The 15,172-nt window shown below is 34.2% G+C and overlaps 2 protein-coding genes across 3 annotated transcripts; one reads left to right on the top strand and one right to left on the bottom strand.

Annotated features, from left to right (window-relative positions):
* The first annotated feature begins 5,266 nt into the window (after nt 1-5,266).
* Nucleotides 5,267-6,375, top strand: LOC111402122. Its single transcript, XM_023030202.1, has 2 exons — nt 5,267-5,603; nt 5,681-6,375. Exons 1-2 carry the CDS (start codon nt 5,529-5,531, stop codon nt 5,951-5,953), a joined length of 348 nt encoding a protein of 115 aa, XP_022885970.1. The 5' UTR covers nt 5,267-5,528; the 3' UTR covers nt 5,954-6,375.
* Nucleotides 6,376-8,125: 1,750 nt separating this feature from the next.
* Nucleotides 8,126-13,445, bottom strand: LOC111402120. 2 transcript variants are annotated; one of them, XM_023030200.1, is made up of 14 exons: nt 13,135-13,445; nt 11,129-11,251; nt 10,971-11,024; nt 10,636-10,731; nt 10,455-10,535; nt 10,256-10,374; nt 10,029-10,130; nt 9,799-9,915; nt 9,446-9,514; nt 9,224-9,290; nt 9,072-9,125; nt 8,904-8,990; nt 8,588-8,671; nt 8,126-8,476 (listed from the first exon to the last, which is right to left on the bottom strand). In XM_023030200.1, the coding sequence occupies exons 1-14, from the start codon at nt 13,153-13,155 to the stop codon at nt 8,351-8,353; spliced, it is 1,200 nt and encodes a 399-aa protein (XP_022885968.1). In that variant the 5' UTR covers nt 13,156-13,445; the 3' UTR covers nt 8,126-8,350. The 2 variants fall into 2 exon arrangements, with proteins under 2 accessions (XP_022885968.1, XP_022885969.1); XM_023030201.1 differs by lacking the exon at nt 10,455-10,535.
* Between the last annotated feature and the right edge of the window lie 1,727 nt (nt 13,446-15,172).

Here is a 15,172-nt window from a genome sequence, read left to right as displayed (position 1 = left end):
AATAAAGAAAAATCCTAAAAATTAAACAATTACCTTGTAATTTGTTTTCCTCAGATTTTGGGATGAAACATGAAGAATGTAGCTGTGAAAGAAAACTTTACTAAAGAAAGTAAAGAAATGAAACAAATGAAAGAATGACCTCTTTTTGTTTTTTTCCTCTTTTATTCACTTTTCAGAAGTTTCACGTGAATTTCTTGACTTTGCCAAAAAATTTACGTGCAATTTTATAAATCATTATTATTTCATTTATTTTTTCATCAATCAAAAGATTTGTTGTTATCTAAAGAATATTTTAAAAAAATAATTAATAGTAATTAATTCTAATTAATAATTTATAAATTAAAAAAATGGTAGGACCTGCGTGCGGAGTATCCCGCACAGTTTTTTTTTTTTTTTGAAGAACTCCACTATATATATATATATATTTTTTTTAATTTTTAAACTAAATAGTAATGATTTTTTTTTTAAAAAAAATCTATAGATGACAAGTTCAAAGAAGGTTATATTGATAATGCATACCACCCAACTTCATATATATTTAATATTTATTTTATTTTGAACAAATAAAAATCTAATTTTTTTTTAAATTCAGCTGGTAAGTGAATTTACGGTGTTTTGCATTCTAGTATTTGTAAGTGCAAAAATACCTGCAAATACGTAAGGTGAAAATACAGTAAATTGTTTGCAAATACGGTAAATTGTAAATAGTAAGGTGCAAATACGATAAATACGGTAAGTTGTCTGCAAATATCGGGCAGCATTTACAAATTCTTCACATTTACAATGAAAAACTAATCAGGAACTACGGGGATGTAGAAAATATTGATTATAACAAATGTCTACTGCAATCTTTCTTCTATATATACTCATCATGTCTGCTTCAACTGTTTCTAATGGATAGTTTAAAACAAAGCATTCTATGTATTTGAGTAAAAATACTGGAGAATTTGCCCTGTATCAAAGAATTGTTTTCTGTTAGACAAAACAAATAGTAGAAGAGTAAAATCGTAAATCAGGAAAGAATAAATGTTGTCAATTTAAATTCACTAAATACATACATGTTGTTTGCGCAAGGTAGGTAAAGTATAATTTTCATATTGAGCCTTTTGTTTCTATGCTTCCTTAAATTCGGTCTCCTAGAAAAAAATTTGCTAGAATTCAATGAAATTTGGACTATTTCAACTAATGACTTTATTTGTTCCCTGATTTCTTCTGGTGTATGAGACTCCTCACTACAATCGTATAATTGAACTTTCCATTCCAGAAAATTAACAAGACAGAGATACCAACTTTTTTCCGAATATGAACACAGAATTAATAAATAGTTGCAAGCTATCCATGAATGCCCAACCACCGGCAAATCACCATTCATGTATTGCTGCAAAGTCACAGTTAATAAATCCTTTTGAGAATGGCTAAAACATTCTGCCATTACATTATGTTGTCACATCAATTGGGCAGCACATTCATGTTCAAATTTGAAGTCTAGAATTGCATATTCTTTGAAAACGGGACTGCAACCTTCATTGATCAACTCTCTCAATAGCTTTAATTTCATTTCTATATGCTAATACAATAAATAGAAATAAATTAGATATGTTGAGCATAATAAATTAATTAAGCCAAAGTTATAAATTTCACTAACCACAATATTGATATCTTCGGTTGCATCCATTATAATTTTTATTATATCTCTTCCATATAAGTTGTCGCTTCCTACGATATTCCAATATGCACTATATATATATATATATATATATAAACAATCAAATTTCTTACCTGGATGAATTCCGCGCCACCCAGTCTTTTATTGTTCTATATCTTTCCATGAGATGGTATTCTAATAGACAACATGAATATTTTATTTTCTTATTTTTCTTTTCTGGATGTTTCCATCGGTTGAATTTCCTGAAATAGTGTTTTCTGGCCACTACTAGAACCAGGAACATCCTGCAGCTATGAACAAGCAATAACTTCCAGTTTTGATTCCAAATCATCTAATCGATTCATCACATTTTCGTTTTTGTCATCAATGTACATCGTCATTGAATCAAAATTACTGTCCATATAAGACTGCATGAAAGCAAAATTGTTCTTCATATAAGACTGCATTCCCAGATACTGATCTTCATGACATTTTTGTTGTTGTTGAAACATTCCTTGATACTGTTGTTCATGCCATTTCTGTTGTTGTTGAAACATTTCTTTCTGTTGATCAATAAATGCTTGATAACGAGCATCTTGTTCTTTTGTTTCTTGGGCAGTATGATAGGAATGCATCCCAGATTGGAAGCCCAAATGCTCGTGTTGATCTTCGTACCATTTTTGATGTTGTTCAAACATTTGTCTCTGGTTTTGAAGGGTTTCTGCTTCCTGTCTTCTTGATTCATCAACTATGTCTGTCTTCAGATTATGACACAAGCCAGACATATCTGACACTACATGCTGCCTATACATACTGAACATTTCTTCTCTTCTTACATAGTTGAAATCAAGGGAAGAACAACCAGACTCCTGAAGTCCAATTGAAATCTGTGCTGTTGAACTATCAGCAACACCTGTTTGTTGCTCGTCCATACGATGTGGAATTTGTTGCTCGTCCATATGTTGTGGAATTTGTTGATGTGCATTCTCAAATTCTCTAATGATGCCATCTAAAATAGTATGTTGGTTATCAGTTGGTAATGATAAAGTCATATACCAAACTTTGTCCAATTCTTCTTCAGTGGGTGCTAACACTGCAAGTACTTTAATCTACAAATATAATAAAAAATTATAAAACTTTCCTCTCCCAATATTAAATAATTAGATAATTAATAGTTATATGTATATCTAAAATTATTGTACCTCTTGGGTAGTGAAAAATTGCTTTACTTTTCTCTCACTTAATATTTTTTTTCGCCTCCATTTATGCATTCTTGGAGTATGTACTGTCTTATACATACGTCGTCCAAATTTGTCTCCAATTTGATGAAATGTTTCATATATCCAAAATTACAACAGAGAATTCAAAATCAATATTAAATACGTATAAAATCAAAATATAGAGTAAATAAATTAAAAAAAATTACTTGAAAGGTAAGGGGATATCCATGTCGTATATATTTACATTCATTTTGGCCAGACTGTTGCATTCTTTCACTATGTGATTGTTGCAACGACTTCAACAAAATAAAGTATGCCTTACAGGCCCAAGGATACAACAAAAAATCATTCAGCTGCTCAACAATGCCTAAAGTTCTGTAATCAATATATCTTTCCATTGGTGTCAAAACACATTCTACCAACATCACCAATCTTAATTTTAATTTATCCTTTGGACCTTCGCACAATTGGAATGCATCGTAAAGCATTCTCATGTTAATTCTTTTTTTGCCTTCAAAATATTGATCTCTAAATCGAGAATTGTTGGGATCTAGATTAACAGATTTTTCATGACAAGGTAATCCTGTGATTAGACAAAATTCTTACAAGTCAAAATGAGCAAAATGATCGTCCAACCTCACCCACACCTCATTCCTTTTACCACAGTCAACAAACCTCATTATAAATTCATGTATTAGTTTACTGCTGAATTATTACTCTTCATCTCTATACATAAATCCATAAAAACTGCTATCGCTAGAGATTAAAAGTGATTGCTTATCTACTTGAAACAATGCTATACAATCTTTTACATATTGGTAATTGGGGTATTGAGTGATAGTATCAGAAAACCATTGGTTCTAGAGACATCTGCACAAGTAATAGAAATGAAAAATGTCATAACATATACCAACATATCTTCCTGATTTCATGTAAGTATATATCATGTAAGCTGAAAAAAAAAATTCACTATCAATGCATATCAATAATCAGTATTTCTAATTCTGAGATTTTGTCTTCAATTTATATAAAAAATATTATAATTTAACTTTAAAAAAAAGAAAAAAAGAGTAAGTTCCAAGTGCGGGGAGTCCAAATTGGTGCAGGGAGTCCCCACACAGTTGTGCGGGGACTCCTCGCACTGGCCTTGCGGGGACTCCTCAGCACTCCGCACATTTTATCTTACACTGCAGCCATCTCCCCCACTTATTTTCCACACCACCAACTTCATTTTCGACACAAACTTCACCTTTCTTTCACAAATATCAACATTAAAAATAGTAAGTTATTCATATAAATAACATTATTCATAAAAATCAACTTACCTTAGAATTTGTTACTTAATTCCAGACTGTAATTAGTTTGAGATTTGAAATGAATGAATTGAAGATGCAGATGAAAAATGAGTTATGAATTTGAGGTGAAGAAATGAAGTAGGTTGGTAAAATAATTACTAACATTAATTACATTTGGCATTTAGCATTCTGCAATATTTTATTTTTTTTTGACATTTATCTTTTGCCTGCAAAAAAGAGACATGTTTGTTTTCATCCTCTATCACAAGTGCAATAATTTGACTATCTCAACTACAAGAATCCACATTCCCACTTACTTTCAAACCAAATCCATTTCTAATATTCAGAGTTATTTAAATGAAATATCTTTAGGAAAGTCTTTAAACATGAGATAATTTCTATAATAAAGAGTCAATCTTTAAAATTATCCTCCAAAAACTCTTTCAATTAACATTTTAATTTAGAAAATTGGAGCCAAACTCACTCTCTCAGTAATTAAATGCATTTAAAATGTTTTCAATTTTCAATGTAAGAAAATAATAAAATAATCTAAAGAAAAGTTGGTTAAAACAAAAGAAAAAAGAAAATTAAATTATTCTTTACTATAGAAAAATTATAAATTATCTTTTACTTATATTTCCACAATTTTAAATCTAATTTTTACTAACTGCTAGAGAAGATTCATGCCAAAAAATTTAATTCAAACTTCAAAAGCATAATCAGCCAAGAAAACTAAAATATCTCTACATCACGCTAATAAAGACACATTAAATACAATAATCGTGCAACGCACGTGGCATCGACTAGTAAGTCAAATAAATTGGTAGAAAGCCACTTAGTCCCAAAACATGCTCATTGGCTGATGAAAGGAAGCTGTTGCTGGGACAAACACCGCACCAAAACAGATAGATAAGCGACCACACAACCTAAGAGAAGATTGAGTTCGACGTCGAAACGATGTGAATAGGTTGAGGATCAAACTCTTTATCTTTCCCTTAATAGTGATATTAATTATCAACCGTCCCTTCCCTTTCAATACCACGTGGAAATGGACTCAAAAGTCCACAACATGGGCCATCTGCCCTTATAAACTACTCCTCTTCTTCCCCAATTTCACATTTCCATTTCTCTCCCACCAAAAATTACAAATAAAAGAGAGAATTGCAGTTACCATTCTTATTGACATTACAATGTCATTAAACCCCACACTCACGAGTCTATCCGTTCCAAACAACTTTATTTATTAGAGAAATCAAAATTTCTTGAAATAAAAAGAAAGATCCATACCCCTCTCACTCTATCACACACTCACAACTCCACCACCATTTTCAAGATTCTTCCATTAAAAATTCAAGAATTTGAGAAGAAATGTCTGCTTCTGTTGGTGGGTTTTTCTGGGTTTTCTCCCTTTTGTTATTCCTGACTAGTCCCCATGAACTTAGAGTGAGTATTCGTAGAACATATAAATCCTTTTCTTGATTCCATGCTTCGTCATTCTTAACCGGTTCTTGATCTTGCAGGCAAATGGGTTCTTAGAAAATGTCACGGCGGCGGAGATGGTGCCTCTAATCGAAGCGGGCAAGACAGAGATGGTGCTGATGTTAAACGAAACCCGGAGAAAGCTTGGGAGTTTTCAGATTTGCTCACTTTGCACTTGCTGTGGAGGTGCCTCCAGAAGGTACTGTTTGCCTTCTCCTTGTTGCTATGCCATCAATTGTAACATACCACACAGGCCCTTCGGTTATTGCTCTTTCACTCCCAGGACCTGTAATTGCTTTGGATGCCATCTCTAAATTGTTCGTCTACATGTTCGATAAGTTAAATTGGACTCGAACTTGATTAGTAAGACGTATCAAACATATTATTTTCTTTATATTTTACTATTTGGGACTTTCAAATGTGAAATGGAAGAAAAGAATATCTGTTTTAGATTGATAGGAGTGAGTAATTGGTTTGAGGGACAGCTATTTCCAGCTAAGTTTTGCTAGTTATTGGGATTTGTCCCCTCCACCTCTCTCTATACAGTTCAAAATTTGCTTGAAATCGCAAAAGTTTAGCGTCGAACTACAGTTTTTGTGATTTCCAGTGTAATAATTTAATGTTGGTTAGTAAGAAGATGTTGGGGGTATGATGTCTGTTTGCAGACAGTTCATGTTCTTATGTGGAATGTGACACTACTGATGACTGAGATTAAGATATTATTTTGTTTCCATTAATTATTTCTATAACGCACCAATTAGTATTTTTATACTTAAAACATGTCGGGTGTGTACGATGAAGGCACTCAAATTTAGGGTCCCGAACTTGTTTTCTTAGTTATTCTCAATGCATTTCGACATATGAGCACATTACATCTTCTTAAAAAATGGGAAGATGCAAGTGTTGTGTGAAAAATGTATTGGGGCAGCCATTTTGGGCTAACATATCTCAACTCGAGTTCTGCCGTTTCATTCGTCTATACTTTGTCTCCAATAAGTAATTTTACTTATTTCCAACTTTGCATTTATCGGAAGATAGTCAAGCAAGCTAAAGGACACTTTGAGATAAATTTAATGTGGTCCATTTCATATTGGATTTGGGATAGACCCTTGCTTACAGCTGTATGCATAGTTAGTACAAACATACAACCTATAGTAGATGCTATTTCGATGTGACGTTACTTTGCCGTGATGCAGAAAAAGAGGAATCGTGAATGACCTGATCTTGAATCCGTGTATCAGATTGTAGATATTTTGACATGACATGGTAAAGAAAGGACTTGTGAATGAAAGGATCCCGAGCCCGTGTATTAAACTTTTACTAATATAATTTTATAAGAAATTTATTTCATTTCGAAAATGAAAAATTAAATAATGTGAAGGGTGTTAAAATAGAGTTTGGTAGGAGCACAAAGTGGTTTAAATGAGCTACAATAATAAATAAATAAAATTAGATGAGTTTCAATTATTGGGGTTGGGGGAGAAGAATATGGATGCGTGGTTATGGCATAATTGGTTCAACCCAAGTTGGAACAACTATTAAGGGGGTGGGTGTAGGTAGTTGGAGACCAGCTACCATTTGATACAATAAAATGCCTTGTATTTATTATTATTATTATTGGGGTTTTTACTATAGGTTTTATTTATTTGTATCTATATCTCAAATAATTTAATGTAGCCAAGAGAAAGTCTTAGCGTTTTGTTTTGTTTTTTTTTTTTTTAATGAACGATATGAAAAGTTGTGAAAGAATGCATTAAATAAGTTGGCATCAGCCATTTTAGAGGAAGAGATGGTCCATTGCGCACGAGTTGAGAGGGTTACCTCCTATAGTAGACCGACTCTGTAAAAGTCATTGGTCAAGAAATATAAATCCCCATAGATAGTGATGGCGATGGGCGGAGCCGGCTCGGCTCGGCCGTTTAACCCACGAGCTCGTGGCTCGTGGAAGATGAGCCGAGCTTGCGGGCCGAGCCGATCCAAGCTCACGATCGGCTAGTAAGCTCGTGATTTTTTTAATTTTTAAATTTTTTTTTTTTGGTAAATTGAATGTTTTGAACATTTTTTGACGAGCTGGCCCACAAGCCACTCGTGGGCTCGACTAGCCGAGTCCTGCTCGGTTCGTGGATTGATTTGAAGCCCTGCTCAGGCTCGTCATTTGATGAGCCCGAGCCGCCCACAAGCCTGGTTTTGACGAATCGAGTTGACAAGCCGCTCGACCGTTTGATATTCCTACCCATAGACGTTCAAATACGGTAGATTGTAAACATTGTAACTTAATTTCAGATTGTGTTGCTGGGGCTCGATTTGTTGACCAAAAATTAGACAACATAATAATTGATTCGCTACAATATTGAGAATTGGACGAAGAATACATGACTAAATTTTTTGTTTAATAATTAATTATTTAGTCGATTTACTTTTAGAATTCTGAATGTAGTCTTAGGCCTAATTTTGTAACATTGTAAAATTAGGGTTATGGCATCGTCTTTGAATTTGAAGGTTTACTTTTACACCTTCATAAAAAAGTTAAATATTATTTGAATTAACCATGTGAAAGTAACTTCCCTTGTCAAATTGTACACACGTACAACTCCAAAGCCAATCTTTAACCACTCATTTCCTGTTTGTTCTATTTTTCTTGTTCTCTTTACATAAAAATCAAAATGTACATGTATAAACTAATTGAATCAGGTTGAAAAACGAATTATGAATTAACGTGTGGTCTGTTTCCCTTGTTTCGTTTCCGAGTATGGATCAACCCAACACTTGTCCTCCTCGGCCGCTTTCTTCCATCGGCTTTTGAATATCATGTACTCATAATACGATTGTCTTCTCACCTGAAACAAAAGTCGTGTTATATGCTAGACTAGATGACACTACGACAAAATTGTCATTTGCAATCGAGCAAACTCATCTCATTTGCCTAAAATCTTTAAGATATAACTTACTTCAATTCTCTTGTCGATTGCTTGGGAATGCGACGTTTCCTTGCTTTCAGCTCGAGAAGTATCCCCACTCGATACTGCTTTACTCTACATCAGATGATGTTAATAACAAAGATTATTATCACACTTGTGCACATGTGCCATATTTGGTACGCTCGACGGGGACAACGTACAAAAGAAGTTAAAATAACGTTCGTTGCACTAAACTTGGGGACTAGAACGTGAGACCTACAAATTTACTTTCTAGTTTCCCACTACATCGCCATTGAAGTTCATGTGTAGAATGCTAACCAATGTAACAGAAAATCATAGAATTTACCTTGTTATCAGATTCTCCTAGTGTTGGGACACCAAGATGAACAATGTATTCTGCATCGACAACTCCTACATTTTTTGTTCGGTCGCCCTATGCACGAGCACGCCAAGTCATCAAATAGAACATTGAGAAACAGAGCGTTTGAAAGAATAATCAGTGGTAGGGAATTACTTGTGCACAATAGCCAAGCTGCATGTCTAATCCCCAAGCATGGATCAAGTCATTCTGTGAAAAATTTCAAACAATCAATCGTCGTCCTTGTGATTAAACATTGTCGTTTATAAGTATCTAAAGCATGTTTAAGACTTGACACTCAACACTACCTGGATCATGTACCATACACAGCGCCAGGCAGCCTTTGAGAACACCGGGGCCATCACTTCTATCCACCTGCAAAATATAGATGAATCTTCATCAAAGTTTTTCTACAGAAATTAATTTGTGCAGAATGAATTCCCCTAAATAGTCCCACAAAGAAAACCAAGATAAAATATCTAAAATGTCAAATGCAAATGAAGTGAAGTTGTTTAACTGGTAAACTCTACCCGGTGCACGGAGGAGCAGAGCTATTTTCATCGCAATGAATTCCTGTAGTTCCAAGCTTGTAAGTTCTCCTGCAATATTTTAGCTAAAGAAATTACAACCAAAAGCTGACTGGAAAAGATAAACTCTTCTAAAAACTTAGGCTCTTAGAGATAAAACATTTTTATTTAAATTTAGTCTTCAATACATAGAAGAAAGAAAAAAGCTAAAACTTGTTCATGATATTGTCCAGTTTTGTCTTCTAGCAAACCAAACGTGCACTAAATGACTTTGAAAATGCTCTCAGCTTGTTGATTTAGCTTTGCAGGTAACAGGCACATTTGGCAAAGTAAATTCTATAAATAAATGAACTAACCTGTGCACATTTTTTCTTCTCCCTCTTGCAGTAATCAGATGATGCACCTCAGATTTGCTGATATCGAGAGCTGGTTGTGATATTTGGAGCCCTTCATCTTTCACAATTGACAAATATCTACACAAAAAACAGATGTTTTTCCTTTTTTCTTAAGCAAAACACATCAAAGCCCAGGCAGGATTTTAGGCCTCTGCCCCCGACCCTCGTTAGAATAATTCAGTTTTGTATACCTGTCAGGATTGAAGTTTTCGACTCCGAGGTCTTCATCCCACAGGAAAATGTAATCATACTCGGCAACTATATCCGGATGCAAGAATCTCTTTGCAAACCACCTAATCAGTAATCAATGAGGAAATCATCAGATTGTCAAAGGAGGTTCAAGTCAAGACATCAAATCTATCTTAAGATAATCCAACTTCTACTTATAAGTAAATATAAACATCAAAGAGAATACTACCATTTAGTTTGATTTCCAGTAGATATGTGTATTACACTGTTGCTCCATTCAAAATCCTGCCACTCATCGACAATACCGTCATAATGGAAAAGCATCACAACAAAATCGCTTGCCAGGAACTGCAAATTGAGGTAGTGAAAACGGTTATCACTGTGAATATCTGCCAAGAATGTCAAGTTCAAAAGAAAAGATAGTTTACCCGTTGAACCATCTCATTTACAGTTTTCTTTTGCTTTATCCCAACAGCAACAGCAAATAAACTTTTAGATGTATTTGTGTTCTGATTGGAAGATTACATTAAATATGGAAAATGTTCAAAAATAAGTATAATTCGGGGGTTACGATAAATTTATTAGTATGACATTGCACTTGGATATTACCTTCGGAGAACCCCATAATGGTCGTTTTTCCAAGTTAGAAGTCGATGCAACTATCCCTTCGGGTAATGGCTCACTTCCGGGTGGCCTGCATCGATTCTAGAACGAGATAAAACAGATTATAATCCATGTTCATCACTATATAAGTTTGCATGTACCAAAAAGTAGATATGAAGTTTAATCATAATCGAATTGTTCCTTTAACCATTGAAGCAAAATGGTTTTTTTCCCTTGAAAAGTGATTACAAGTTTGATTCACCCTTTAACATTTAGATATAGAAGCTGAATTCAGGTCCAACAGAGGATCGGTTTAAGAATATTTTGAGAGACGAACAAACCTTGCATGCACCATATTTAGCATTACTCCCCCTTAAGCCCCATATCAAGAAATTCTGCATAAAAATTCCGAGTTAGCTAAATCTAACATGAACTTGAGTTCTTGAGCAATTACGGCCGAAGAAACCTAAGAGGAACGTCAGTAAAGAACGTCAATAACCTCTTTACTATTTTGAGCTATCAACGCACTCCATATGAAAAGAACAAGACAGAATAGAGAAGCTGCAGGAAGGAAACCGCAGAAACAGAACCTTCTATGTTTTGGATCTCTGAATACCAATGCCTGAGAAGTACAAGGCAGCTGATGGATCAACAAACCAATAACGACAATATCAATCAAATATAATTTTTTTTTCAAATGAATTGCTATACTTAAGTAAAACAAGCTCTAGTCTTACATGAAAATTTTGAAGTGGACGTAAGCGAGCCGTTTATTGTCAAACGAAGAGAATAAACAGAAAACCATGTACTTGTCCAAAATATGCAAGTGATGATAAAATTATCAAGCGCATTGTTGGGGGGACAACCTCGTACAAAGATGTACATATTCATCTTGTTAAGAAAAAGGATCACGAGCAGCGAGTTTAGCATAGTAGTAAGTTTAGCAATTTCTGAGATGTGGATCAGAAACCCATAACTCTAGTTATGTTACACTGCACAGTTCTTCTAGTGCAAAATTGGATATTCACGTTAAACTAAATAGTATTAGCTAAGCAGCTCAACCAGAAAATCTGTGAGAAAATAGGATTAATTTGAGAATCTAATTACCTGAGCATTCCTGAGTCACTGAAATTTCATGATATTGCAAGAACCACAGAAGAAATTAGAGATATCTAATTAATACTAAGATATACTCTCGTCAGCCGAAAACTAAAGGAAGAGGTAGAAAGCAGGTTTAAGCCTTATTTACCATAAATTTGAGTTCGGCTATAAGAATACTATTTGTAAGGCGGATCACACCCTATAGGTGGTGTTAGTTGATTGGTCTAGAGAGTGTGAAGTGGATTGCGCTAGTTTAGGAATAATATGGACCATAGATTAAATCCAATAGTTGGATTTAATTTTGTGGTCAGTTATCCTATACTAGTATTGTTACTTTCTACTTTGCCATAGTAAAATATTTGAATTATTTTGAATTCAAATCGATTGGCTCTATAATTACAAGACTTCTCCATTCTCTTATTTTTGGACTTGGCATAACATTGAAGAGAAAGAATAGAGGTAACTAAGTGGGAGCATTCTACATCTCTGGCGAAATTCTTGGTGGCTTTCAGTGGATTTTTTCTCGGTATATCTATTGCCATTCCCGGACGACAGTGTATGATCCGGTGTGACACAAATTTGAGCTCAACATCATAGGAGACTCCATTAGTGGTGTTGAAAAAGCTTTGGGTTGTTTGGTTCGGTTTTACACTTATAGTTTATATTTTCCGTATTGTAGTTGTAATAATCTTTTGTATACTACACTTTAAACTCTACACTATTCTTCGCCCAATTTGTTCCGATTCTGGGTTTGTGAACACTTTGGACACCCGCCTCTTACAAGCCGATTTTTAGGTGAGTTCTACCCTTCATTACAAGCTCTTTGAGTTTATTTTTCTTGTTACTAAATTGATGTGTACATATAAAATAATTACTCTAGCTTTTAACTTGTTGATGATGGGATCGTAATTGAATCAAAATTCAATAGCTTATACTTTGAACTGATGAACTTATCAGAAACAAAAAAACAGAAATTGGATCCCAAACAACCTGACACAAGCCGATTTTTAGGTGAGTTCTACCCTTCATTACAAGCTCTTTGAGTTTATTTTTCTTGTTACTAAATTGATGTGTACATATAAAATAATTACTCTAGCTTTTAACTTGTTGATGATGGGATCGTAATCGAATCAAAATTCAATAGCTTATACTTTGAACTGATGAACTTATCAGAAACAAAAAAACAGAAATTGGATCCCAAACAACCTGACATGATCGTTAGTACCCATTTAAATCACCTTAAAAACCTCAAAAGAACATCACAGAATCAAAATAATCATCGATTCAAATGTATAAAAGCACAAAACATAATATGACATCCCCAAAAAGATAAGATTAACGGGTGGATACATGCATCTACCGACGTGCATGCACTAAATGGATGCATAGAAAAGAAAGACTTACAAAGTTAGAAGACTTGGTCATCGTCCATGAAAGAATGAAAGATCATACACTGTAAACACCCAACCCACACATTTATCCGATACTCTATATATCTCTCTTTACATTTGTGAGTTTTCAGAAATTATTGAACAATCGTGTTACAGCAAGAACGTAACTGAATCTCCATAATTTAAGTTGTATTAATTCCCAGACAACGTGTACCTTACTATCTTAGAGAGAGAGAGAGAGGGAGGGAGAATGAGAATGAGAGTGAGAGAAAGAAATTGAAGAAGTAGTCAACTGAAAATGAGAAATCGAGGGAGATAATGGTGGAGGAAGTGCGCTCCCACCGTTGGCAGGAAAATGATAAATTCATATATAAATTTAAGCATGTGGCATGATGGCTAGTTTCTTAACTAAAATCATTAGAGAAAGAGAAAAAGGACATACAAATGTATATGAGAATGAGAATGAGAATGAGAATGAGAGAAAGAAATTGAAGAAGTAGTCAACTGAAAATGAGAAATCGAGGGAGATAATGGTGGAGGAAGTGCGCTCCCACCGTTGGCAGGAAAATGATAAATTAATATATAAATTTAAGCATGTGGCATGATGGCTAGTTTCTTAACTAAAATCATTAGAGAAAGAGAAAAAGGACATACAAATGTATGAATTTCGATTGTTGTCGAATATTAGGATCATGATTCAATTATATATATCCTTTTCATAAAATCGAATTTTACGGTGTAATTCTTTCGAGTCTTTGACTTCTTTTTTTGACCTTACAATTTTATCACGACGGTGATATCTATATATTTAATTATTTTGTTGATTGAATTTTATGTAACTGTCTACTAATCTTACCATGTAGGTCGGGGACTATTTCAAGTACGGTAGTGACACACATGGTTTATAGGTTGAGAATGCAAATTTTCCAAATAAATGAGTATGAGAAAAAAAAATTTAAAAATAAGTAAATTCTTATTTAAAAAGGTAAGTTTAAATATGTTCAAAAACAATAAATTAATTACAAATAAATTTTACTTTTGTCGTACTTAGCCAAACAAGTTCAATGTAATAATGGAAAGATAAAATCCTAACAAAGACAGTATCCCACGTGTTTAATAAATTATAAATGTGTTTGGTATGGTTCTGTAAGAATATTATTATTCCCAGCAAGTCATTGACAAGGAATCCGCTCATAAGGTTGTCGGTTTTAGTGTTTTGGGTTTATCTTAATTTAGTGCATGTTTGGAAATACTTAGCCATCGTATAGATTAAAGTTAATAAAAATTAAAGTTTAAGTTAACGATTAATTTTAATCAAATATTTATTGAACCCACAACTTTTTTAACTTTTCAATCACACATTTCTTCAACTTTTATTAATATTTATTATAATTTTTGTTTTTAGCTAACACTAAATGTTGACCTCGCTAATTGGACCCTCCACGTGGCCAATAGATAGCTGCTCCACGAAATCCTCTCCGAGCACAATCAACGCACGGTTAGATGCACACGGCCGGAACCAACGGGGGTGGCGGCAGCCGCATACATTTCGACGGTCAAGTCAACTCCTGGTGATCAAAAAAGTGCCAAGGTTGTGCGAAAAGGGTGGGGAGGAGAATATATATTTACTTGTTATGAAGAGCTAAATTGTAAGAGTTTTATTACATTTACATCTTCTCAAACCTTGAGTATTTATTGTTGAAGAGAACCGTTAGATGTGGGACACGTGTATACATCTGACAGTGTGAGACATCTGCTCATAGGCGTCAATCAATCGCGTCTATAGAGCGGGCGGATAATAACTTCTCCCGAGTTGAGTTGACATAAAGTTGATATGTCACATCAACTAGGCCCATAGAGACGTCAAATCAATTAAACTTTGGGGGAATAGAGTATCTTGACACAAATCTTTTTCTGAAATTGGCGACGGATCTTCTGACAGAGGTCGTCGGAGTGCATTGTACTTCGAGGTCAAAGCCAAGAACGCTTCAGTTGGCTCAGTACAATTGTTCATGCCTCGCAGCATGTTAGCAGCTCGCCAACATCGGTGA

Source organism: Olea europaea, chromosome 10 (assembly GCF_002742605.1).
Source record: "Olea europaea var. sylvestris chromosome 10, O_europaea_v1, whole genome shotgun sequence".
In the NCBI taxonomy this organism is placed as follows: Eukaryota; Viridiplantae; Streptophyta; class Magnoliopsida; order Lamiales; family Oleaceae; genus Olea; species Olea europaea.
The sequence above is the reverse complement of the archived record's forward strand: the minus strand, read 5'-3'. Positions and strand labels throughout refer to the sequence as shown.